The sequence below is a fragment of the Semicossyphus pulcher genome, unplaced genomic scaffold (genome assembly GCF_022749685.1).
Source record: "Semicossyphus pulcher isolate SPU_LCO1_2020_fin unplaced genomic scaffold, fSemPul1.0.p SCAF_40, whole genome shotgun sequence".
In the NCBI taxonomy this organism is placed as follows: Eukaryota; Metazoa; Chordata; class Actinopteri; order Labriformes; family Labridae; genus Semicossyphus; species Semicossyphus pulcher.
The window spans coordinates 60,001-87,500 of NW_027211716.1; the positions used below are offsets into that span (position 1 = coordinate 60,001).

A 27,500-nucleotide genomic window follows, 5' to 3' on the forward strand; every position below is an offset into this window, starting at 1 on the left:
ACACAGTTACAATTAAATGGCCGACGGTTGGATGGATGAGGTCACCACGTTGGATCAGTTTGGGCTGGAAACACAGAAATGTTAGTTCTAGCACCAGCAAGAGAGGAGATGAAACATTGATTTTCTACACCATCAGAATCTGAACAAAAGTCGACAAGAAACTTCAGACAGTGTTGAGTTTCCAGCGGACAGGATCTGACGCGTTTTTCCTCTGAGGATTCACAGACCGTGTTCAGGACTGCAGATAAAATGACATTCACAGGAAGAGGAAGTCGCCCTGAATCTAAAGACACGTCTGTGTGTTCAGATAGAACCCAGTTACAGCGTTAAGATGTAGAAGAGAACCCCATTTCAGACTGTTTGCAGACGATGTTCTGCTTTCGCTTCGAGGTTACCAAAGAACAGCCTGCAAACAGCCTGCAAACAGTCTGCAAAGTTCACGTCATAATTTGGGTTTTAAATTTGACTCATTATCTGATTAAGTTTCGTCTCGTTTTAAAACGTGTCCGCACGCTGCAGAAAAATCGGACATCATGAAACAAACCTAAACTGAGTTGTTTGAGCTGCTCGGACGCCGACCGTGACGCAGAGTTCAGTCGTAGCTTTGAGATGCTAATGAGACGTTTTATGTTAAACTCTCAGTGACTGATTCTTCCTGTTTCCAGCCCAAACACGACAGGGTTCCCTCAGGAGGAGAGCGCCCCCTGCTGGTTTCAATGCTACAACATCCAACCTCAGGTCAGCTTCCAAAAAAACCTAAAGGTAAGAACGGTTTAATGTCACAACGAACTCATGTGATTGTTTCCCGGGAGCACCAGTGGCATCGTGAAACCAGCCTGTCGTGTAAAGAGAAGAAAAGAACCAAAGAAATGAACGTTCCCTTTAAAACCTCGGTTTCCTTTTTGTTTTTTGGACGTTACAAACACTTTGGCATGTTTCTGACAGTATATCTTTAAAATAATCGACAGTAAAATGAAGCTGAAATAAAAATTTGATCACTTTCAAACTTGAAAAGCTGGTCTGAGAACAGCTGGAGGTTTTCGGGAAAAAGACTTCTCTCTCTCTGAAGGAAACCGGCGGACGGTGAAGTTTGTTGGACAGAATCGATGACGAAGAGCTGCAGCGGCGACGAACAACAAAACACCCGAAAACGTTTAACGAACAAAAGAAGTTTCTTATTATTGATCATTTTATTATTAACTTAACTGCTCGTCAGTGTTTGTTTTCCCCTGATCGCTGTTTGAAAGCCCCGCCACAATAAAAGCCCCTGAAGTCCCAAAGATCCTCATATTAATGTTGATGAAAAACAAATGATTGTTTAAAATATGACATCAGAATAATTCACATCGTAAAGATGTGATTTAAAATGATTTTACACGTATTACAGCACATCGTTGAGCATGAAACATTTCAAAATGTATTTAAGAACTTTTTCATGTATTTTTCTTAATTCTTGTTTTTGCAGCACTTTATCTTTAAAATCTTAAAAATATGCACAAAAAATCTATTTGATCTTTTTGGACTTTTGTGGCTTCATGATTTTTTTAACATCACAGACGATCAGCGTGATAACAGACGATCGGAGCGATCACAGACGATCGGCGCGATCACAGACGATCAGAGACGATCAGCACGATCGGAGCGATCACAGACGATCAGCGCGATCACAGACGATCACAGACGATCACAGATGATCAGCGCGATCACAGACGATCACAGACTGTGGATCAAGAAGAGCGTCTGTTATTTGATGAGACGTGTTTAAACTGATTTGTGTGTTTGTCGTTCGCTCGTGTCTCCTGCAGCCTGAACAGGAAGCTGTAGTTTGTGACTTCCTGCGCGCCGGCTCACCTCGCCCGTCAGATTCTGTCACAACAAGTGTTTTTTTTGGCTGAAGAGCACAAAGACAACGTGACATGAAACAACATCACAGTTTGGTGATGTACATTTCTTTCTTTTGTCCTTAATGGCTGTATTTGTAGTTTTTCACCGTCTGACCCTCCCAGGCTCCCGTCCACAGATTTAAAAAACAATAACAACTTACAAAATAAAAGCTTCTACATCTCGAATGTCAGTTTGATCAGTCCCTATAAAAATACTGCCTCAGGTTACTTTGATTAGTCAGATAATATTTAAGTGGCACTTTAGTCACATGACGTCTACAACAACATTTCATCTCTAATCTCTTCAGTTTTATTGGTCAGTAATAATCAATACAGTATATCTGATTTATGTTGAACTATAAAAACCTCCTTAAATCCAGATTTCAACGTAAAAATCGTTCAGATAAAGGTGCTAGAAGAAGTTCACGTTGTTAAAGGTGCATTCAGTGAGACTGAAGTTTGTTTACATGCTGGAAAAGATTCGTCCATATACGGTTCTGTCTCATTAACTGATTTACCATACATGGTGTCAAAGTGTTCCCCAGTTTGCCATTGGTGTCTGCAAGCCCCTAGTGACTGCTGGGAAATGTAGTTTTAATCTCTGCTGTAGTGTCCTGTAAGTGAAGGTGGCCGAGCCGCTGAGCCGCCGCTCACTGTCGGCCGTTAGAGAGCCTTTGAAACGTTCTTAAACTCATATTTCAGTTATTCAAGCGTCTGCCAAAAACTGTGGAATATTTAAAAATGTCTTTTTTTGCCTTGAAAGAAACGGTGAGAGAAAGTGAGCCGTGGGGGGTCTGAGGGAAGAACACAGACTTTCATCAAAACACTCAAAACAAATCCTCTAAAGCTAAAACTCGTCAAACACTTGAGCACTTGAGCAAATTAGAAAACAAAAGTTAAAGAAAAAAGTCCCTTTCGTAGTGTGTTCAGAGCCACACGAAGCCTCCGCAGCCTTAACATCACTGCATCGCAGCAAACCCGCCAAAATAAAAGCCCGCCCCGCGCTGCTTGTTCACATGAGCCGGTCAAACGCGACTTAAAGTCCTCGCAGCACCAACGTACGTCAATGAAACACAGTGAGATTATTTGTGGACGAAGAGCCACAAAAACGTTTACAGTTTAGAAGTTTTTCAATTGTCCGATTTTCAGTTCATCGTTTTAACAGTGGTGCTGGAGAACCTTTCAAACAGGAGGACGATCCTTCAATCCCTCCTGCTGGCAGCCGACGCCGCTGACGCTGCTGATGAGACAATTGCATAAAAAGCTGAAAGAAGTTTATTTTGAAAGTCTGAATGGGAAGTGAGGTAGCCTGAAGCTTCGGTCGGTAGCTTCGTGCGGAGCGTCGCTCGTGTTCCCCGGCTCAGCGTGAACAATCAGCCAGAAATCCTCGTCATCACATTTACATACTGCATCAAATATAGATAACACACATATCAATATATATTCTGTCGCACTGTTTTCAAAATAAAAGCCTCCACAAAATAAATCTCTGATTCATTTTACAATATGTAAAACAAAACACGACGTCTAACACGACTCTTCAAAGTGCTAGCAAACATTTTGTCACAATGTTCAGGTGTTACTATTTTACATTCTAATCATGTTTGTCTGTGATTGGTGCATGAGAAGTGGTTGCTAGGAGACAGAGTTGTAGACACGCCCCCGCAGACTGCTGATTGGTAGGAATATAAACCAGAGCTGTCACAGGATGTCCTGTGGAGCTCTGGGATTGGCTAGTCAACCGTGCGGGCTCTGAGTTAAGACAACGACGTAAGGCAACGCTCGGCATCAGGCTGAGTCCTCCGGCTCTCGTCTCTCCAAACACTGAGATCAGATGATGTTTAACTCGCAGCACAAGCTGAGCTCAGAGTTTAGTTAAGCCAACAGGCCGGAGAAACTGATCATCGTCTGACTTTACTCAGAAAACCACAAAACATTTTCTTCTGTCTTCAACTCAGACGAGTGTCTTTAAATGCTTAATGATGCTGACGGGAGCTTTGATCTTCAGCTGCAGTGAGACTGACGTCTCTGGCTGCGACAGATTTTCTTTTAGCTCTTGAAGGGTGAAACATGTCAGTGCCTGCTCAGAGGATCTTCAGACAGGCTCAGATCTGAGGTGACGTTTGAACAGAATCTGAACTTGAGTTAAATTTGAAGCTTAAACTGAGACTGAAACTATCAGCGCTGACTTGTATGTGTTGGTTAGCAGAGCGCGGTGTGGTGGGAGGAGCTCAGCGTTGATGAGGCCGATAAAACGAGGCAGAGAAGAAGAAGAGTGAATGTGTTGGCAGCTTGGAGCCCTGGTCTGGGATCACCCCGCAGGGCGAGTATCGCTCCGTTTGGCACTTCAGTCGACCCGGGGACGCAAAACAAAGCCCGACCTTTGACCTGATTCTCACACAGGCCTGAGCCTCCATGAAGAGGTCAGATACAGAACATGAAGGGGTTAAAGGTCGGATCAGGTGGGACCTCAGTCTCTGTTTTAATCTGAACTGTGTAAAATCAGACTGTTCACTGACCGGGACTAACAGTTTGATTGACAGTTGGAGAAGCCAGAAACTGAGCTGATGAGAACCAGGAAATGTAGAGCGGTGACCTCAGCCGGATGAGCCTGCTTATTGGTCAGATATGATGTCATAACGCCGCAGCGCTTTGAGTCGACACTGTACTCACATACTGTACTGCACTACACTGTACAGTACTGCTGACACTGCACTGTACAGTACTGCTGACACTGCACTGTACAGTACTGAGTACAGTGTCGACACTGTACTATATATAAAAATAGATTTTATTCTGAAGATCAAAACAAACGACTGACGTCTCTCCTGACCCGTCCTTCGAACATCAGATCTACTGCTGCCTGAGTGAATCAAGTCTCTGTGTGACGGTCGGTAAGAGGTCAGAGGTCAGAGAACCACATGCTGCTCAGGAGTCGGCCTGCTCTGGGATCAGTAGAAGGAGCTTTACAAGGCCTTACCTCTGGACCGGAGCAGAACCAGAACAATCTGACGGGGCGTTCAGGCTCTCTGTGCTTCCTGGCAGCGTGGTGAGTTCAAGGACCGTTGGTTGCTCTGTAACAGGAACTTGTTTTACGCTTCAGTTCTGCTGCCAAATGTTTCGTCGTGAGGTTTGAGAAGAATCACAGAACCCGCAAAACTGTGCAAAGAGACTCGGACATGGAAACGTTTCTTTTTGGATCCCACCTGAAGCTCCTCGTCTCTTCCTCCTGGACACCTTTTCTTACATTTGACAGCAGGACTGAAAATGGTCTGTTTCCCGTTACAAAGCAAAGGACCTCTGGAGATCTTCTGAGGGTCAGTCAGTCTGTCTGTCTAGAACTCTGTCATGATAAACAGCCATCACACAAACAGCCCAGTAAACTCTGGTTTAAAATCGTGTTTAAATTTAGACTCATTAAACTGCAGCTCAGACAAAAAGCCGGAGCAGCTAGCACCCGTCCCTCTGCTGATGTTGAATGTTTGTATGATGAGGTAACACAGGCAGTGTGTGTGTGATGGCCGTCTATCAGGTGTGTTTATGTTTGCATCTCCAGCCTAAGACAAGATTTCATTGATACCCTTTAACCAAAGATGGAGGAAGCCCGACGTCCGACTTTACGGGAGACTTTCAGCAGCGTTCCATCAGGAAGGAAATCCTCCGACCGTCTTCAGCTCCTCCTTTGAAATAGTCATGGGGAAGAAGATTTACATTTTCCTTATTGAAAGCCGGAGGATGTGAAGTTAACGAAGCCGCTGATCTGCTGGTTTTAAGACCGATTTTGTTGAATTGTGGAAATAGAAGCATTATTTGATTATAAAAACCTCCTGGAGGAGCTGCTTCCTCCTCGTGTTTCTTTTCAGGTGTGAAAATTCTGCATCACTTTGGTCTGGAGGAGACAAATCAATCAATGGATCCAAGGTGACCCATCAATCAGTAATTCCAGGGAGACAGCCGATCAATGGAGAAGACTGACGGATCATTCAGGGGTCCGTTCTGATGGAGGAGACAGGGTGGAGGTAACCTGAAGGTGAGGTGTGGTTCAGAGGTGTCGGCCATCTTGTCCTAGGTGGGATGGATGATGGAGATGGAGTGTTGTGATTGGTGGAGCCCGGCCTACATGACGCTCTCAAAGATGATGACCTTGTTGTCGTCTGTGCCGGGGGACATAGAGGTCAGGGACTTGATGTCGGGGGCCATGTACTCCAGGTGATGGGCCCCCCACACCGGACAGGTCAGGTGGGCCCAGCGCTAAAACAAACACATTAAGAGTCGTACAGTTGGGATGTGAAAGATGACTAGCACGACATAAAAGACTGACTTATTATACGACATCAAACTCTCCACTGACATTAAGGTATACTTTCTATAATGTTTCTGACGTGAACTGTTTATCTGAAGAGGTTAAAAACAAGAGAAAGTCAACTCATCTGTCTTTTAGACATGCTCAGAAACCAGCTGTGTTCACAACATCAGTGTTTTACAGTGCGAGTGGGTGCCGACCTCTTTGAATGTTCCCTTGGCTCTGAAAAGTTTGTAGAGAAGGCTGACGGGGATGCAGAGCATGGAGGACAGAGCCAGACACCAGCCAATCACCTCGCCCCACCACGGGTACACGTACACGTTGTTGTAGGTTAGCGGCTTGTAGTTCACCAGGTGGAACAAGAAGATTCCCTGCAGAGAGAGCAGGACATTGTGCTGAATGTACAAGTAACGGCTGCTTTAGAACAATAGAACAGTTTGATAAACTCTGATAAAGGATCATTTCTGTTTTACTGTTTGCAGGTTTTTAAACATCCCTCTCTACAGCAACGTTTTCCAGCTCTTCCTGGAGGAAGCTCGAGGCATTGCCAAACCAGATTTAATCTCCTGGATGATAATAGTCAATAACGGTCTCCACTTGTTGATATTTTCAATACAATAATGTTTCCCTACAAGTGCTTTTTAGGAAAACAATGTACAGTATTTGTTTTGATGTATTAAGTTAAGAAAGATTATTTTTTCTTTTTTCAGTCTTGTATGCTAATAAGCTGCACTGAAGGAATGTGATTTTCTGCTATGTAATGTATAAGACTTGAGGAAGCTGTGGTGTGGCTGTGAGTTTGTATTCTCTGCACAGAGTTAGTGTTCAGTCTTACCATGCACACACATGGAGTTATAAAGGACCAGCACCACTTCATCCAGGGGAAAGGCCGGTAGCCAATCATACGAGCTACATCATCCATGAAGCGGTCAGCACCTGCAATAAATCACCAACAACAACCTGATTTGAAAATGCTGCAGTGATATAACAAGACACACAACAATAACCTTTCTGTTAGCTGTTTTATGAAATTGTAGAAAATGCTGTTTTGAAATATATAATAAACTATAACGTACTGTCTCATTCAACACACTATACTTATTTATACATATACTTAATATTATTTAGATATACTATAATATGAAATTTTTTTACGTACTAAACGATGTAATTTTTTGGCAAACTATACTATGACATTTTTTTTACATACTATACTAACATTTTTTGACATACTATAATATATATTTTTGACATACTATAATATCACATTTTTTACCAACTATACTATGACATTTTTTGACATACTATACTATGACATTTTTTGACATACTATAATATGATTTTTTTTACCAACTATACTATGACATTTTTTGGCATACTATACTATGACATTTTTTTGACATACTATACTAACATTTTTTGACATACTATAATATATATTTTTGACATACTATAATATCACATTTTCTACCAACTATACTATGACATTTTTTGACATACTATACTATGACATTTTTTTTACATACTGTTCTGACATTTTTTGATATACTATAATGACATTTTTTAACATACTATACTATGACATTTTTTGACATACTATACTGACATTTTTTGACATACTATAATATGAATTTTTTTACCAACTATACTATGACATTTTTTTACATACTATACTGACATTTTTTGGCATACTATACTGACATTTTTTGACATACTATAATATATATTTTTGACATACTATAATATCACATTTTCTACAAACTATACTATGACATTTTTTGACATACTATACTATGAAATTTTTTTTACATACTGTTCTGACATTTTTTGATATACTATAATGAAATTTTTTAACATACTATACTATGACATTTTTTGACATACTATAATATGAATTTTTTTACCAACTATACTATGACATTTTTTGGCATACTATACTATGACATATTTTTACATACTATTCTGACATTTTTTGATATACTATGATGAAATTTTTTGACATACTAAATTATGTAATTTTTTGACATACTATAAAAAAATTTTTACATACTATACTAACATTTTTTGACATACTATAATATATATTTTTGACATACTATACTATGACATTTTTTTTACATACTATTCTGACATTTTTTGATGTACTATAATGAAATTTTTTGACATACTATAATATGACTTTTTTTTTTTTTACAAACTACTCTATGACATTTTTTGTCATACTATAATATGACATTTTTTGACATACTATACTATGACATTTTTTGTCATACTATAATATATCTTTGACATACTATAATATGACATTTTTTACCAACTATACTATATTTTTTGACATAATATACTATGACATTTTTTTTAAATACTATACTAACATTTTTTTACATACTATAATATATATTTTTGACATACCATAATATGACTTTTTTTTCGACATATTATGACTTTTTTTTTACATACTATACTGACATTTTTTGACATACTGTACTATGACATTTTTTGACATACTATAATATGATTTTTTTTACCAACTATACTATGACATTTTTTGGCATACTATACTATGACATTTTTTTGACATACTATACTAACATTTTTTGACATACTATAATATATATTTTTGACATACTATAATATCACATTTTCTACCAACTATACTATGACATTTTTTGACATACTATACTATGACATTTTTTTTACATACTGTTCTGACATTTTTTGATATACTATAATGACATTTTTTAACATACTATACTATGACATTTTTTGACATACTATAATATGAATTTTTTTACCAACTATACTATGACATTTTTTGGCATACTATACTATGACATTTTTTTACATACTATACTGACATTTTTTGGCATACTATACTGACATTTTTTGACATACTATAATATATATTTTTGACATACTATAATATCACATTTTCTACCAACTATACTATGACATTTTTTGACATACTATACTATGACATTTTTTTTACATACTGTTCTGACATTTTTTGATATACTATAATGAAATTTTTTAACATACTATACTATGACATTTTTTGACATACTATAATATGAATTTTTTTACCAACTATACTATGACATTTTTTGGCATACTATACTATGACATTTTTTTACATACTATTCTGACATTTTTTGATATACTATGATGAAATTTTTTGACATACTAAATTATGTAATTTTTTGACATACTATAAAAAAATTTTTACATACTATACTAACATTTTTTGACATACTATACTATGACTTTTTTTTTTTACATACTATACTGACATTTTTTGACATACTATACTATGACATTTTTTGACATACTATAATATATATTTTTGACATACTATATATATTTTTGACATACTATAATATGACATTTTCTACCAACTATACTATGACATTTTTTGACATACTATAATATATCTTTGACATACTATAATATGACATTTTTTACCAACTATACTATGACATTTTTTGGCATACTAAATTATGTAATTTTTTGACATACTATACTATGACATTTGTTTTACATACTATACTGACATTTTTTTTACATTTTTTGACATACTTTAATATTAATTTTTTTACCAACTATACTATGACATTTTTTTTACATACTATACTGACATTTTTTGACATACTATAATATGATTTTTTTTGACATACTATAATATATATTTTTGACATACTATAATATGATTTTTTTTTACCAACTATACTATGACATTTCTTGACATACTATACTATGACATTTTTTGTCATACTATAATATGACATTTTTTGACATACTATAATATATATCTTTGACATACTATAATATGACATTTTCTACCAACTATACTATGACATTTTTTGACATACTATAATATATATCTTTGACATACTATAATATGACATTTTTTACCAACTATACTATGACATTTTTTGGCATACTATACTATGACATTTTTTGACATACTAAATTATGTAATTTTTTGACATACTATACTATGACATTTGTTTTACATACTATACTGACATTTTTTTTTAATTTTTTGACATACTTTAATATTAATTTTTTTACCAACTATACTATGACATTTTTTTTACATACTATACTGACATTTTTTGACATACTATAATATGATTTTTTTTGACATACTATAATATATATTTTTGACATACTATAATATGATTTTTTTTTACCAACTATACTATGACATTTCTTGACATACTATACTATGACATTTTTTGTCATACTATAATATGACATTTTTTGACATACTATAATATATATCTTTGACATACTATAATATGACATTTTCTACCAACTATACTATGACATTTTTTGACATACTATACTATGACATTTTTTTTACATACTATTCTGACATTTTTTGATATACTATAATGAAATTTTTTGACATACTAAATTATGTAATTTTTTGACATACTATACTGTGGCATTTTTTTACATACTATACTGACATTTTTTGACATACTATAATATGAATTTTTTTACCAACTATACTATGACATTTTTTGGCATACTATACTATGACATTTTTTTTACATACTATTCTGACATTTTTTGACATACTATAATATATATCTTTGACATACTATAATATGACATTTTTTGACATACTATAATATATATCTTTGACATACTATAATATGACATTTTTTGACATACTATAATATATATCTTTGACGTACTATACTATGACATTTTTTTTTACATACTATACTGACATTTTTTGACATACTATAATATATATCTTTGACATACTATAATATGACATTTTTTGACATACTATAATATATATCTTTGACATACTATAATATGACATTTTTTACCAACTATACTATGACATTTTTTGACATACTATACTATGACATTTTTTTTACATACTATACTAACATTTTTTGACATACTATAATATATATTTTTGACATACTATAATATGACATTTTTTGACATACTATGACATTTTTTTTTACATACTATACTGACATTTTTTGACATACTATAATATATATTTTTGACATACTATAATATGACTTTTTTTTTTTAAAACTATTCTATGACTTTTTTTGTCATACTATAATATGACATTTTTTGACATACTATAATATATATCTTTGACATACTATACTATGACATTTTTTTTTACATACTATACTGACATTTTTTGACATACTATAATATGACATTTTTTGACATACTATAATATATATCTTTGACATACTATAATATGACATTTTCTACCAACTATACTATGACATTTTTTGACATACTATACTATGACATTTTTTTTACATACTATTCTGACATTTTTTGATATACTATAATGAAATTTTTTGACATACTAAATTATGTAATTTTTTGACATACTATACTGTGGCATTTTTTTACATACTATACTGACATTTTTTGACATACTATAATATGAATTTTTTTACCAACTATACTATGACATTTTTTGGCATACTATACTATGACATTTTTTTTACATACTATTCTGACATTTTTTGACATACTATAATATATATCTTTGACATACTATAATATGACATTTTTTGACATACTATAATATATATCTTTGACATACTATAATATGACATTTTTTGACATACTATAATATATATCTTTGACGTACTATACTATGACATTTTTTTTTACATACTATACTGACATTTTTTGACATACTATAATATATATCTTTGACATACTATAATATGACATTTTTTGACATACTATAATATATATCTTTGACATACTATAATATGACATTTTTTACCAACTATACTATGACATTTTTTGACATACTATACTATGACATTTTTTTTACATACTATACTAACATTTTTTGACATACTATAATATATATTTTTGACATACTATAATATGACATTTTTTGACATACTATGACATTTTTTTTTACATACTATACTGACATTTTTTGACATACTATAATATATATTTTTGACATACTATGACTTTTTTTTTTTAAAACTATTCTATGACTTTTTTTGTCATACTATAATATGACATTTTTTGACATACTATAATATATATCTTTGACATACTATACTATGACATTTTTTTTTACATACTATACTGACATTTTTTGACATACTATAATATATATCTTTGACATACTATAATATGACATTTTTTGACATACTATAATATATATCTTTGACATACTATAATATGACATTTTTTACCAACTATACTATGACATTTTTTTTACATACTATACTAACATTTTTTGACATACTATAATATATATTTTTGACATACTATAATATGACATTTTTTGACATACTATGACTTTTTTTTTTACATACTATACTGACATTTTTTGACATACTATAATATATATTTTTGACATACTATAATATGACTTTTTTTTTTTTAAACTATTCTATGACTTTTTTTGTCATACTATAATATGACTTTTTTTGACATACTATAATGACATTTTTTTTGACATACTATAATTTATACTTTTGACATACTATAATATGACATTTTTTGACATAATATATGACATTTTTTGGACATACTATACTGTGACATTTTTTGACATACTATTCTATGATATTTTTTGACATACTATACTGTGACATTTTTTGACTTACTACACTAAAACATTTCTATGACACACTAGACTATGGCATTTTCAAGACGTACTTCACTATGACATTTCTAAGTGATATTTTTTGGAATTACTTTTTTTCATATTTATTAAAGGGGTTTAAGATATATATTTTACTAAAAAGTATAGTATTCCTTTTTTGATTGAACGTACACATGACATGATTTATAATGGTACATTGTATGTGCCATAGTAACCTATACTACACTATGGTGCATCATGCAACATTGAACTGTGACCTTCTTCACTGTATCATCATGGAACAAAACTATTCACACACCTATTTATGATCACATACTTTGTTGACATACAATACCATACTATGCCACATCGTGCAAATACTTTGCTGTGAAACACTACACTGTGTGTGTGTGTGTGTGTGTGTGTGTGTGTTGCATACCGTAGACCCAGGCAACTACTATGCATTCCCAGAATGCTTGCCACAACAGAGTCATTCCACTGGCCGAATAGTAGTCAAACAATTGGAAGACATACATCCCTCCCTGTCAAGAGAGTAAGAAAGTGTTTGAATTAATTTAGTTATTAGCTACTTATAAGTTCTGCAGTCAGAGTTCTGTCGTTGTTGCTGGCAGTATTATTAAATAAGACAGCCTTTAAAATACTTATTTTTCATTCACCAAAGCAGGCAACCTGTAACTGACCTGCGTCACCATAGAGAGGTCAATAACGAAGCACAGTAAACAGCATATCGCCACAGCAATCTCCCTTTTGTAGCGATGGTGGTGCTTTCCAGGAAACAGATCCAAAATTCCAGTAACAAAACCCTCCACCCCAACAAACTGGAGACACGGAGAGAGTAAGACAGATTAACAACAAGTCCATCTACACGACACAAAGACTCACCTTGGAAACATTGATTTTACATTTGCACAAGAGAGACGTTAATAGACAAGGCAACTGAAACGTAATTATTTTAATCCAATAAGAATATACGTTTATAAATGAACATGTATAAATGAAATCACCTTTGACTTTATAAATAAACAGCACAGATATATGTGTGCAAAAATATGAGTCCAGCTAATAACAGATTTAAATGATGATCATAGTCCACATTTCAGTCGAGTCACTTTCAGTGTTTTGTTACACTTTCATCACATCATACTTGTTTAGCTGAGAGCAATGACTGTTGTTGTGTTTATGTTATTAACTTAATGTTTATTTGTATAGGGACAAGTATGAAGCAAGTAAACCGATGCCACACACGACAGCATTTATAGCCTTGGCTAATTTGCAATGCCCGTCCCTAGATGGGCCTTTAAGATACATGAAATCAACAACAAATACACAAGAGACAGTACAAAACAGACTCAGCAGCGATATAGCATTCCCCTGAACAGATAAAGCGCTTGGTCCAAGTGATAACTTACTAAAGGGCACCTTATAATCTCCATTAGATGCTCCACGTGATATAGAGCCTGATACACTCAGTGGGGCCACAAGGTGACTGAGCACCTGAGGGGCCTGATGATGTAAGCATTTATGGACGAGTTTTAGATTAGCAAATTTAATAAAATTATCAAAACTTAACATATTTAACTTTTTGAACATCACAGTGATGTGACCTTATCGGCTTCCTGTCTAAAATCTGAAAGAAATACAATGGAATGAAAAATTCAAAAGAAATAAAATGGAACAGAGGGCTAGAAGAAGGGGATCATTCCAAAATCTGATGGTCATATTATTCTCCACAAATGACGAGTATTGAGTGTTGCTCACCTGACTGTCCAGTCCCAGCAGCAGCAGCATGAAGAAGAAGAGAGCCGCCCAGACAGGAGCCACCGGCATCAGACTAACTGCCATCGGATACGCGATGAAGGCCAGACCTGGACCTGAAACACACAGAAGCAGACGACTTACTGGTATTCTTCATTTACAACTTCAGACACTGAATGCTAAAAGTCTGTCAAATATTTTCACCACAAAATTCTTGTCTGTATTAATTCTTTCAGCAAAAGGCATTAACTTGTCTGGAAGTGTTAAATGTTTCAGATCTTTTTTGCCCTCACATAATTCTATCCTTTTAATATTTGCAGTTTTGTAATTCTAATTTTTTTATCTGTGTGTTTTCTTATTTTTTGGCTTTGTTTTTAAGAGTCTTGTGTGAAAGGGCACCTCGGCTATTACACTTTAACCAAAGAGGGCTTTCATTCTTTTGTTGGTGAATTTGAATGATTTCCTGCTACCTGGAAAGGTAAAAGCTGCTAATATTCTACAAGAAAATCAAATCAGGATTATGGAACGTATATATACATTTGTATCATATATGTGCTGAGTCCACAGAAGAAACGTGCATCACACACGTTTACATTCTGTACTTCTGTTGGTGTTTGCTTCTGTGTTTTACAGCTGAGTCACATGTCATGAGGTGAAAGGGCCTGGTTAAATAATCTTCAGTTAATGCTACACACACACACACACACACACACACACACAGGGATTCTAATACTTTAAACCATTGTAAACGTGTCGCGCAGGATTCAGTAAATTGGATTTGCATTTGTTCTTTTTGCAGTGAGATTAAAATGAACAGATTCATGTTCTCACGCTGAAGGTTCGACTTTCACTTCATTTACACACAAACACAAAATACATTAAACCTCTTTACATGCACAATCATTCAGACTAAGGCTGTCACTTCTAATGTTACCACTTTTCAGCAAATGTTCCTGTGTACTTAACAGTCAGAGGTAACATCGTATTAATGCACTCACTATCATTTCAAATAATCAAACACCTTCCGACTGTGTGATTGAAAGTAGAAGTGCAGCCAAAGAGGAGAAACAGAAAGACAACATGTGAGACAGTCGAAGCCCTGCAGCACGCTGCCTTCTGTGGAGAGACTAAATATAACTGTGTGTGTGTGTGTGTGTGTGTGTGTGTGTGTGTGTGTGATGTCAAATCATGTGCTTCAGAGCTATAAATAAACATACAGTTGGCTAATGACTGTACAAGTCAAACACTCAGTCCCCTGGTTTCATTCAGTCCTTCATGCAAACATCAGAATAAGAGAAGCTGAAGAAGCAGGTTTGATGCTGAAGTTAAAGCAGCAGTTTCACGATGTAAAAATGCTCCATCACAAATACAAGTCTTACAGTTAAAGTTGTACTCGAGTAAAGGCACTCATCATGCAGAGTGGCCACATTGGGAAAGGTGAATTAACTGTTGAGCTCACTTTAATCCCAGCAAAGCTTTGGAAACCTGATTTGAGGAGGTCTAAAACAGCAAACACTCAATTCAATAAAGCATCGTGTTCGATACGTTGATCACATGTTTTGGGAGTAAAATGATGATTGGCTGAGCGCGACCCTTACTGTGGATATTCCTGCAAATCTTAAAAAACAGATGACAAGAGCAGCTCTGCTAACACATTAGCGATAACAGCTCTGTGAGTTGGTGACTTGGAAAACTAAGTAAACCTACCTGGAGCTGCTGTTGTTTAATAACAACGACAAAATAGTTTTTTCAAGAGAAAATGCGGATAAAGACTTAAGGAGCACATTTTAGAGGAACAGCAGATGTGTGTGATTTTTACCTGATTCAGCGACCTGCGACACGTCGACTCCCTGCTCAGCAGCCATGAAGCCCAGAATAGAAAACACAACGAAACCAGCAAAGAAACTGGTGCCACTGTTTATCAGAGCCAAGACGAAGGCGTCTCTGCAGGAGAGGAGAGAGACGGAAAGTAAACTACAGTTTTATAAAGAAGACACATCGCTAAATACCTGAACAACATCCTCATAATTTAGAAAATTCTCCTTCAAAGGTGTTTGAGGGTGAGGATTAAGGGATATTTAGCTGTGATGGGTGAGCTTTGGGTAAGCTTTGGGTAAGGGGCTCAGAATGCATAATGTGAAATGAGGGTCCTCTTGTGCACACACAGACAAACGTGAGTGTGTGAATAATCCAAGTGAGGGTCCTCACATGGACAGACAGACAAACATGAGTGTGTGCATAATGTAGGCGAGGGTCCATGCATAGACAGATACACAAATGTATGTGTGTGTGTGTGTGTTTCGTACTTGTAGCAGTCGTTGTTGAAGCGGTTGTAGCTGCCCAGAGCGGTCAGAGCTCCCAGCCCGATGGCGTAGGAGAAGAAGATCTGAGTGCCGGCATCAATCCACACCTGAGAAGAGGTCAGGGGTCAAAGGTCAGAGGTGTAGGTAGCTAGGTAGAACATTACTGAATGTTTCAAAGTGCTGTTGTTACACGAAGAAACAACCTGAGAGGCAGAATTCAGGTCAACAGTTGCCCCTCACAGTGAACTGACCTGAGCCTCCCCCAGTTTGGACCAATCAGGTTTAATGTAGTACATGATGCCGTTGTAGGCTCCAGGAAGTGTGACTCCTCTGACCAGCAGGATGATGAGGACCACGTAGGGGAAGGTCGCCGTGAAGTACACAATCTGAAGCGCACAGACACACACAGGAACACGTTAAAACACAGGACAGACTATTTCTATAAAATGCTTCAGTTACAGACGGCAAAGAAAACACAACAACAGCTTTTACAGATTTATCTGTGGAGAACAGAGTCAGTCTTACTCTTAAGTTTACCTGAATGTTTATGAAGAATAAAACACTGAAATAAAAGGTGAACTGACTGAACCCCTGGCCCTCCCAGGTCTGACACTAACATGTTAAAACGGTGGAATGATCCTCTAACGCCGAGTTAATTCTGTGAGAATCAGTGCAAAGAAAACAGACGAGAAGAAACCAAACATGAACCTGATCTGAGGAAACAAAAGGAGAAGAGACCTGCTGAGATTTTAGACACACACACACACACACACACGGATGTGGGGTTTCAGCACCACGGAGAGCTTCTGGTCCCAGGTGGAGTAGAATTTCAGTCAGATCACAGCAGGGAACGTTTTTCTCCATCATATTCCCTGTTTTTATTTCTTAGTATTTCACTGTGTTCTTGTTTCACCAGCGTTAGTGATCCAAAGTTTTATAGTGAGCACAGGTCAGTTTAGTTACAGCTTCTTGTAAACGTCTTGAAAGGTGCTTAAAGACTTTAACGTCTTTCTGGCTTCTAGTTTTACTTTAAAACTTTAATGTAGTTGTTTTTTTAACGTGAGACTCTCTCTCTCCCCCCCCCCCCCCCCCCCCTCTCTCCCTCTCTCTCCCTCTCTCTCCCCTCTCTCTCCCCCTCTCTCTCCCCTCTCTCTCCCTCCCTCTCAGCTTTCAGCCTCCTGCTGACGATCAACAGTCTGTGTTTCTGTTGGTAGTGAGAGCCGTGTGAACGCTGCTGGATCCACTCTGACAGCAGAATAATGATAATAAACTTTATTACCAGCTCCGAGTTCACAGTCCTGACACGTCTCTATAGTTCTGCTCACAAACTGCTCGTCTGGTGGCCTCTAATAAAACAACATGTGGTTAACAAATAACCAGTGTACGTGTAAACTGTGCTGTCCACATGTTAATGTTTTTCTTTTACAGTTTGTATCATTTTAGATAAACACTCTATCGTTGTTTCTTATCAAACACAACCACATTACGTTTGGCAGCCCTCCAGAGCAGCGGTGCTCCTCGACACATGCTAAGCTATAAAACTAAAATCCTTTTCTTCATTCTGAACTGAAAAAATGTTACATTACAAAACGTCATTCATAATAATATAGAAGTAATAATGATGTTCAACTGCAGGACAATGGAATAAAATATCCACCAATCATGTGAGATCAAATAAGGTGGAGTTGATATGAAACAGTGTTCTATTATTAAACTGTCAGAAGAGTTTAAGGTCCTGATCAGACGGAGCGCACCGCACTGCCTTCTCTGTCGAAGCTCACGGTTACAAAAAGAGCTGCTTGCTTCCCCTTTTTTTTAGGGGGCGCTTTTCTGAAGTTTTTTCAACTCGAGGCGCACAGAGCGGAAGAACTCGAGGCGTACAGAGCGGAAGAACTCGAGGCGTACAGAGCGGAAGAACTCGAGGCGCACAGAGCGAGTGGACTCGAGGCGTACAGAGCGGAAGAACTCGAGGCGCACAGAGCGGAAGAACTCGAGGCGCACAGAGCGAGTGGACTCGAGGCGCTCAGAGCGGAAGAACTCGAGGCGCACAGAGCGGAAGAACTCGAGGCGCACAGAGCGGAAGAACTCGAGGCGCACAGAGCGGAAGAACTCGAGGCGCACAGAGCGGAAGAACTCGAGGCGCACAGAGCGAGTGGACTCGAGGCGCTCAGAGCAGAAGAACTCGAGGCGCACAGAGCGGAAGAACTCGAGGCGCACAGAGCGAGTGGACTCGAGGCGCTCAGAGCGGACGAACTCGAGGCGTACAGAGCGAGTGGACTCGAGGCGCTCAGAGCAGAAGAACTCGAGGCGCACAGAGCGGAAGAACTCGAGGCGCACAGAGCAGAAGAACTCGAGGCGCACAGAGCGGAAGAACTCGAGGCGCACAGAGCGGAAGAACTCGAGGCGCACAGAGCGAGTGGACTCGAGGCGCACAGAGCAGAAGAACTCGAGGCGCACAGAGCGGAAGAACTCGAGGCGCACAGAGCAGAAGAACTCGAGGCGCACAGAGCGGACGAACTCGAGGCGTACAGAGCGAGTGGACTCGAGGCGTACAGAGCGGAAGAACTCGAGGCGCACAGAGCGGAAGAACTCGAGGCGCACAGAGCGGAAGAACTCGAGGCGCACAGAGCGAGTGGACTCGAGGCGCAAAGAGCGGAAGAACTCGAGGCGCTCAGAGCGAGTGGACTCGAGGCGCACAGAGCGAGTGGACTCGAGGCGCACAGAGCAGAAGAACTTGAGGCGCTCAGAGCGGAAGAACTCGAGGCGCACAGAGCGAGTGGACTCGAGGCACACAGAGCGGAAGAACTCGAGGCGCACAGAGCGGAAGAACTCGAGGCGCACAGAGCGAGTGGACTCGAGGCGTACAGAGCGGAAGAACTCGAGGCGCACAGAGCGGAAGAACTCGAGGCGCACAGAGCGAGTGGACTCGAGGCGCACAGAGCAGAAGAACTCAAGGCGCACAGAGCGGAAGAACTCGAGGCGCACAGAGCGGAAGAACTCGAGGCGCACAGAGCGGAAGAACTCGAGGCGCACAGAGCGAGTGGACTCGAGGCGCTCAGAGCAGAAGAACTCGAGGCGCACAGAGCGGAAGAACTCGAGGCGCACAGAGCGAGTGGACTCGAGGCGTACAGAGCAGAAGAACTCGAGGCGCACAGAGCGGAAGAACTCGAGGCGCACAGAGCGGAAGAACTCGAGGCGCACAGAGCGAGTGGACTCGAGGCGCTCAGAGCAGAAGAACTCGAGGCGCACAGAGCGGAAGAACTCGAGGCGCACAGAGCGAGTGGACTCGAGGCGCTCAGAGCAGAAGAACTCGAGGCGCACAGAGCGAGTGGACTCGAGGCACACAGAGCGGAAGAACTCGAGGCGCACAGAGCGAGTGGACTCGAGGCGCACAGAGCAGAAGAACTCGAGGCACACAGAGCGGAAGAACTCGAGGCGCACAGAGCGAGTGGACTAGAGGCGCACAGAGCAGAAGAACTCGAGGCGCTCAGAGCGGAAGAACTCGAAGACACAGCAACACAAAAGCAGCGCAACAACGACAGAAAAGCCCCCAGCTGCTGAAACGCACTCTGTCTGATCGGGCTCTGAGGATGTCACAGAGTCTTTGGCCTCAAACGAACTCTTTAAACAATATTTATAAAAAGTTTTCATTTATTTTTACATGTCACTTCTAGTGAGTTCATATTTTGTGGCGTTTCTTTGCATGGCTGTGTTACCCGCAGAGCCGCTGATGTCTCGAGCTGTTGTGTTTTTATATCAGTTAAACAGGATTATCCAACAATAAGCTCCCGCCTGTCTGCGCTCTGTTTTCGTAGGATTTCAAGGTTAAAGGTCACTTCACCCAAACCACTGGGATGAAAATCTAATTGACTGTATCCCTCTCAGCTTTCAGTCGTAGCTTTGTGTCAATGCAGTCACAGAGACTCCTTTATAATCTAAATAAAGCATCTTTGGAAAACAAAAAGATGACACATGGTCACATGTCATATTTAATATTCTGTTAAACTTCTATTCACTAAAAACATTAATATACACATTTAAAACCTGATAACCTAATAACTGATATGATTGATGACTTAATGAAATCACTAAGCAGTAATGTTTAAGATCAAATCTTCATGTTAGAGATTCATTCAGTTGTGTTGCTGTCTGTATGTCACCGTGTGTCATGCAGTGACTGCAGCGTGCACACAGCACAGTCCACACACAGGACGCATACAGGACGCATACAGGACGCATAGTGTTCGGGTATTTCCCTCTGTATGTCTCCCAGTCACGTCCCACTGCAGTCAAGCTGCCCTCCCTCTGAACGACCAATCACAACCTGCCACCTCACGTCCCTCCTCATACCCCTCCCTGTGCTGTAGTCATGGCAACGCTTAGCCTGCCATGTGACAGCAGTGTGTACGAGTCTCATCGTCACGAGCCATTGAAACGCGCACACACACACACACACACACACACACACACACACACTCAGTGAATCACAGCTGTACGGTCTCATTTGAAGGTTGTGGCTTTAAAGGAACAGTCCCACATTTTTTCAGATGGATGCAGGAGGTGAGTCCACCTTCTGAACGATGCAGGTGGAGCTTCGTCTCCTTCTTCTACACTTAAATACAATGAAACACTAACTCACTCAGTCAATGTATCATTTTGTGAACGTCTTCTTTCCTGACGTGATGTAGCTGATCAATCAGCTGTCAGGTGACCTCTGACCTTCAGCTGTGTGATGTAACTGACTGTAATGAACACAGCTGTTAGCTGACTTTGTGTTTACCAACATAATAATAATGATAATGATAAAGTTTATTTTTGTACGACATGTTACGTGTTAGAAAAGAAGGAAACCAAATGTTGTCTTTGGTTCTCCTGTGAGATTCAGGCCTGTCTCCGTCCTCAACACGTTTGTGGTCCTTCATGAAATAACATTATTATTATATTTCAGACGACAGTGTAAGGATTCAGTGCTGTGCTTATTTTTATACACATGTGGTTTATGATGGTCTGGAAGCAGGCGACGAGCGTGCTGATGGCTTGAACTCTGCATGGCGTCAGAAGTGTAGGTGATTACCTTCCCGGTGGATTTGACTCCCTTCCAGACGCAGAAGTAAACCAGAACCCAGACGGCCATCAGACACAGCATGAGCTCCCAGTTAAACTCTCCCACATCATCCAGGCCCGAGGAGATGTTCAGCACCTTGTTCCTGCACAAAGATGGAGGACATTTATAACAGCAACATTTTCTGCACGTTAAAAATCACAAGAGGCAGAGTTATTAGAAAATCCTGTTTTAGTCTTTGAGTGGGGATGTGGTTAGCCTAGCTTAGCATAAAGATCGGACAGTGGGAGAAACAGCTAGACTGTGTTGTAGATGTGTTAAAAAAACGACCTCTCTGTCTCTTAAGGCCGAGGTTCTCAACATGTTATATGTGTCAGTATTCCTCTTTCATCCTTCAGCTAATGTCATTGATCTGTGTATCGCTGTGTAGCGCTCTGTGCTGACAGCTTTCAGACGCAGACAGTGTCCTCTGTGCTTCGTGTCTCAGGGACGACGTTTGAAACACATGAAGTAACAACGACGTGCTCAGCTGTTCCTTTGATGTCATTATGATCCTGAAGATGTGAAGAAAATGTGACGCTGAGCACAAAGGGAGACCAAGAGCACTCCTTCACTCATTAACTGTTTAATCAACGTCACCTGTCCCGTCCCGACCTCGTCCTCTCCTCAGAGATAAACAGCTGCTGACCTGACACTTCAAACATTAATGAGCTCCGTCGCCTCACGAACATTTTCACCTCGTTAACTGCCCGTTAATAACCTACCATGACAACCCGACCGTACTGCTGAGGGAGCTCACTGACTTTACCAGCGACCGTGACGGCTTGAGTCAGTCAAAGCGAACAACATGGAGTGAAGCAGAGTTACAGCTGAAGTTAAGCAGCATCGTTCAGTTAAAAAGGTTCAATTAGCCACCAGTCAGTGGCAGACTTTTAAGGAACTGCAGCTTCAACTCTCTCAGCTGATGGTCAGGTAGAACCTTCTTAAAATATCATTCACCTGAAGGGCCCTATTTAGACGGCGGAAGGGAACGCAGTCTAAAGCACAGCGTGCTGAGTGGTTTAGGGCGTGTCTGACACACCTTTGCTCGTTACACGGCGCACAATCTGGGCGCAAACCGAGGCAGAAGGCGCAAAGGGGTTGGCTTCAGTCCCTGGATTATTCAAAGCCGTGTTTTCTGCATAACACAAATCAAACCAATCAGAGTGTCAGCTCGAAAAGCTTCCTTTAAGAGCCCGCTGCGCCTGCAGGCAGGCGTGTTGCAATTGACATAACTACTATTTATATAAACCGACCCCGACCGGCTTCTGTAACGTCATTCTTTCCTCTGTGTCCTTGAACACGCAGAAAAAAACACAGGTCACTGTACGATATGTCGAAGCACAGACTGATGTTAGAGCCAGTGAAGCGAAACACGATGAGACGCACGCTGTGTTGTCTCCTGCGTGCTATTAGGACAGCGTTTTAATATCTTTAACGTCTTCCTGCACTTCTCAGCAGATCGTAACAAACCCAAAGCAGCATCATGATGATGCCGAGGGAAACCAAAGCCTGCAGTCTGTCACTTAAACTGTTTGTCTGCAAACACACTGCTGTTACTGAGGAGTCAAAGCGCTGCTGTGCGTCCTCGTGTGAGTGACAAGCAGAGACTCGTGTTGTGATCTCTCCGATGCATGTCCATAATGCGCCCTCTAAAGAGCCAGCACAGACTGCACCGTAGTCTCTAGACTGTATACCAGGTTTTTGTTGGTCTATGGCGCAGTCGCTTTCTGCATCCTCCAGACAGCAACGCGCCACCTGTTTGCCCACGGGCGCTAACGGTGGCGCGAGATCAGAGGCATTAGTAACTCAAACTATCACACCCTCGTTGGATACATCAGGCTGTGACGCACATACAGGACTTGTTAGATATATTCAGTGGACGTTCTGATTTAAGTATCACAAACGAGTTATCGTTTGAAGACTTCTCGTAAAAACACGTTAGGCCGACAGTTCCACCGTTTCACAGATGGGGTGATGACACGTTCACCAGGTGAAACTGTGAAACATTGCCTGCAACAATCACGACTCACACGCAGGTCACATGGTTCTGCAGCTGCTGTAAATTATTTCCAGTTTATAAAACAGCACAAAACAGTTTTAGATGTTTTGTGGAAACAAAGCTTCGGTCCGTCACGGCATCAGGACACCGAGCAGCACCGTCGCTCTCTCACTAGTGTGTGTTCCACGACACGTCGCTGGTCTCTGAGGTTGTTAGCATTACATGAACTCAGTTGTTACAGCACGTCGTGATTTGCATGTGTTCATTCATGAGCCTCTGTTTCTCTGCTTACAGCCGGCTGTGGCTCATTTAAGTGTTTGTTTCATTTCAGAAGAACAGAAATGTAGCATGGACACTGACATCACAGAAAGCATTAGTTCCAGCAGAATACAGAATCTCTCACAATAACTGTTGTCATGTCTGCTCACGTTATACGCTCGATCCAGCTTCATCTGCAGTAAGGAGAGAGACTCAGTGAAATGTTACATAAAAGCACGTCTGACCCTCAGCGTGTGTTCGTCCTGCAGTGTTAATGGGAGACATGAGAAGTGATGAAGTACAGATACGGTGTCCCTGAACATCCTCAGACCCGTTTGACTTTACGCCCATTTTAACACAAATATTTACTTTGCTTTTATTTACAGCAACGTTTTTATGCATCTTTCAGAGCGTGCGACATCCAACTGACTGAGAAGTTCATTATTTCACTATATTGTTCTTTGATCTGAAGGTCACATGATTTCAGTTTAATTGTCTCCAAATATGAGGTTAGCTTCAGTTAGCTTAGCACAGAAACAGCTGCTAGAAATGTCCCTCAGAGGGACCCGTCTGACTTGAAACTGAGGGGAAGTTTCGCAGCCTGGACGCTGCACTGATGCTGCGGGACACAAGTTCAATCATCACTACCTGAGTGTGTTTCACACAGCAGCTCTACTTGGCGAGGGATGCTAACAGGTGCTAGCTGTCTTCAGTGGCGGCAGACAACCAGACGGTGAAAACAACAACAGAAGCCAGCCTACCTCACCTGTCTGATCTGAGCTAACCTCTCCGCCACAGCCCAACAGTCCTCAGGATAAACCCCACCCCGTTCTGCCAACACAAACTGCCCCTGGCACCAGAACCAAATAGACCCAGAACTCACTCCCAGAACTCGATGACGGGCGATCGAGCCTCGGCCAGCTGGGCGCAGGTCATGTTGCCGCTGATGGTGGTGTTGGCGAGGCTGGCGTTGTTGCAGTCCTGGTGCCGGAATATCTCCAGGCAGCTGGGCGTGTTCCATTCGTTGTTACAGGTGGACCAGGGGAGGGTGGCGTTAAAGGACTTGATCAGGTAATAGAAGCCCCACGCCAACACCATGATGTAGTATGTGTTACAGAAAAACACGATCACCATGGAGGCATAACCCAGACCTGAGGAAGAGGAGGAGAACACAACGTGAGACCAGGAGCTGCTGCTGAATCACATCACACCAAAACACCGAGGCCCCGACAGCAATGCAGCGGGTCACACTGACGTTCTGTCGTCAGACAGGTGAACGTGACTCTGACGGGCTCTCAGGATACATTAAACTCTGCTGGAAACTAAAGAAGGACGTTCGTCCCGTCTTCAGTCTGAGCTGACAGTAACAATGACGGTGAACGAGATCATTCATGGTGAAACTGTCTGTAGTGTAATCATGTCAGAGTGTCATCTGCATAGGGACGTACTGTTAGTGGTAAACATGCTTCTGTATGTTTCCTCTCCACAGTGGGATCAGACGTGATGCTGCAGGACCTCACAGGTTATGGTCTGTTGTTGCATCATAAAAACAGGAGCTGACCTGAGCGAGGTCGAGCTGCCCCGATTCAGTTTGATAAACTACATTTATACGTTTACGAGCAGCGATAACACGCGGCCAAAGCTCTGACCTGACTGAACCTGAGCTCTGAGCTCTGAGCCGTACCTGTAGGTGAACAGGTAATCAGCACTAAGTGCGTTCTTACTGCTGATTGACGATAAAGTTTGCTCTCTGAAGGTCGGCCCAGCTGTGCAGCGAGAGCGCTGTTAATGTGAAGACGTGTACAGGAAGTGTTTTTGGAGTGTAACAGAAAAATGTGCAACGTAGACGTGTCTGGAGATTATCAGTTATTATACATTAGCTAGCTCTCTGATTGGATAAGAGGCATCACATGAGTGGTGACATAGAGAACAACCTCACTGGGACTGTTCACTCCGTATCACTCCGCCTCAGCCAGGTGTTCTGGACGTCTGGTTCCTCTGAATCACACGGCACGTCTGCAACGGTTGATGATTAATGAAAACAAACGTAAATACAGGCCATATAGAGTATCTGCTCCGTGGTTACCTGTCGACACAGGTGCAGGTCACCTGTCGACACAGGTGCAGGAGAAAGTTGGTGAGGCTGTGGAAAAGTCCAGCTTCAGTTAAGGTGTGAAAGCGAACTAATGAAGTTGGTCTTTGTTGGTGTAGGCGTCCTGTGACTCGTCCTCTTACATAAGCAGCACATCACGTATCTGACTGAAGTGATTGCTCCATATCTCTGTTTACACACGGCCTTTATCAGGTGTCGTTACAGGTGAGCCCATGACTAGCTGATGTTTCTGACACAGACGTTGCTCTCACCTTCAGGTGGTGTTGACACAGCTACACCTTCACATTCATACGACCTGACACAGTGTCAGAGGGCACACGGAGGATGTACCTGCTGAGTCATACACAGGTGATCACACAGAGAGCAGGTCAGTGTTTCTGACCTCTTATATGTCAGCTAGAGTCTCTAACACCTGTCACAGGGGCCGACGTACTGAATGTCATCACACATTAACTGCCTCTTTATACAACACTTATTGTACCTGCTCAAACTGGAAAGGTCAAACATCCAGCCAATCAAATACGCTGCGTGTGTCATGTGACACAGATACAGGAAGTCTGTGTCAAAGTGTGAAAACTCTTCGGTAACAATAAACCCGACACGTCTCTGTGCCGAGTCGATCTGACAGCTGGTTACTGAGCAACTCGCTGCGTTTGTGAAACATAAACAGGAAGCTGAGTCGTGCTCTGGGCGTTCAGGTGTTGTTGTAGTGAGGACCTGTGTCTGTTAGATAGGTCATGTTATCCCCGGAGCATTCTGGAGGAGGTTCACGCCATCTTTAGACTCTGTGCTCCTGCTGGTGTCCAGTTTGGACATCCAGCCTGACAGGTCAGCAGGTCAGCAGGTCAGCAGGGACCACAGGCTTCACATCTGCGTGTCCCTGAGAGGATTTCTAAAGTGTCTAAAGCTGCAACAAAGACTGTACGATGATTCACCTTTAAAGAGCGGAGCGATGTTCCACACGTTGATGCTGCCGGCCTTCATGAACTGTCCCAGAGCGATCTCCAGGAAGAAGATGGGGATTCCTCCCACGAAGACGATGAGCAGGTACGGGATGAGGAAGACGCCTGCAGGAGGAGAGAGAGGAGACTGAAACACTGGCTCATCTTCACCGCAGCTGTTCAAGAGTGTGAAACACATTGAAC

General features: G+C 40.4%; 1 protein-coding gene across 1 annotated transcript in view; it reads right to left on the reverse strand.

The window, feature by feature from the left end:
- Positions 1-27,500, reverse strand: part of slc6a8 (solute carrier family 6 member 8) — a 40,756-nt gene that overhangs the window by 322 nt on the left and 12,934 nt on the right. Inside the window, exons 2-13 of the mRNA XM_069680720.1 lie at positions 27,291-27,422; positions 25,126-25,393; positions 21,956-22,088; positions 17,133-17,267; positions 16,885-16,988; positions 16,398-16,522; positions 14,582-14,694; positions 13,504-13,641; positions 13,242-13,344; positions 7,022-7,122; positions 6,387-6,557; positions 1-6,134 (exon numbers count right to left, since the gene is read on the reverse strand). The exon at positions 1-6,134 is cut by the window's left edge and continues 322 nt beyond it. Coding sequence (XP_069536821.1) covers positions 6,000-6,134; positions 6,387-6,557; positions 7,022-7,122; positions 13,242-13,344; positions 13,504-13,641; positions 14,582-14,694; positions 16,398-16,522; positions 16,885-16,988; positions 17,133-17,267; positions 21,956-22,088; positions 25,126-25,393; positions 27,291-27,422 — 1,658 coding nt within the window. The 3' untranslated portion in view covers positions 1-5,999. The remainder of the gene's footprint in view (positions 6,135-6,386; positions 6,558-7,021; positions 7,123-13,241; positions 13,345-13,503; positions 13,642-14,581; positions 14,695-16,397; positions 16,523-16,884; positions 16,989-17,132; positions 17,268-21,955; positions 22,089-25,125; positions 25,394-27,290; positions 27,423-27,500) is intronic.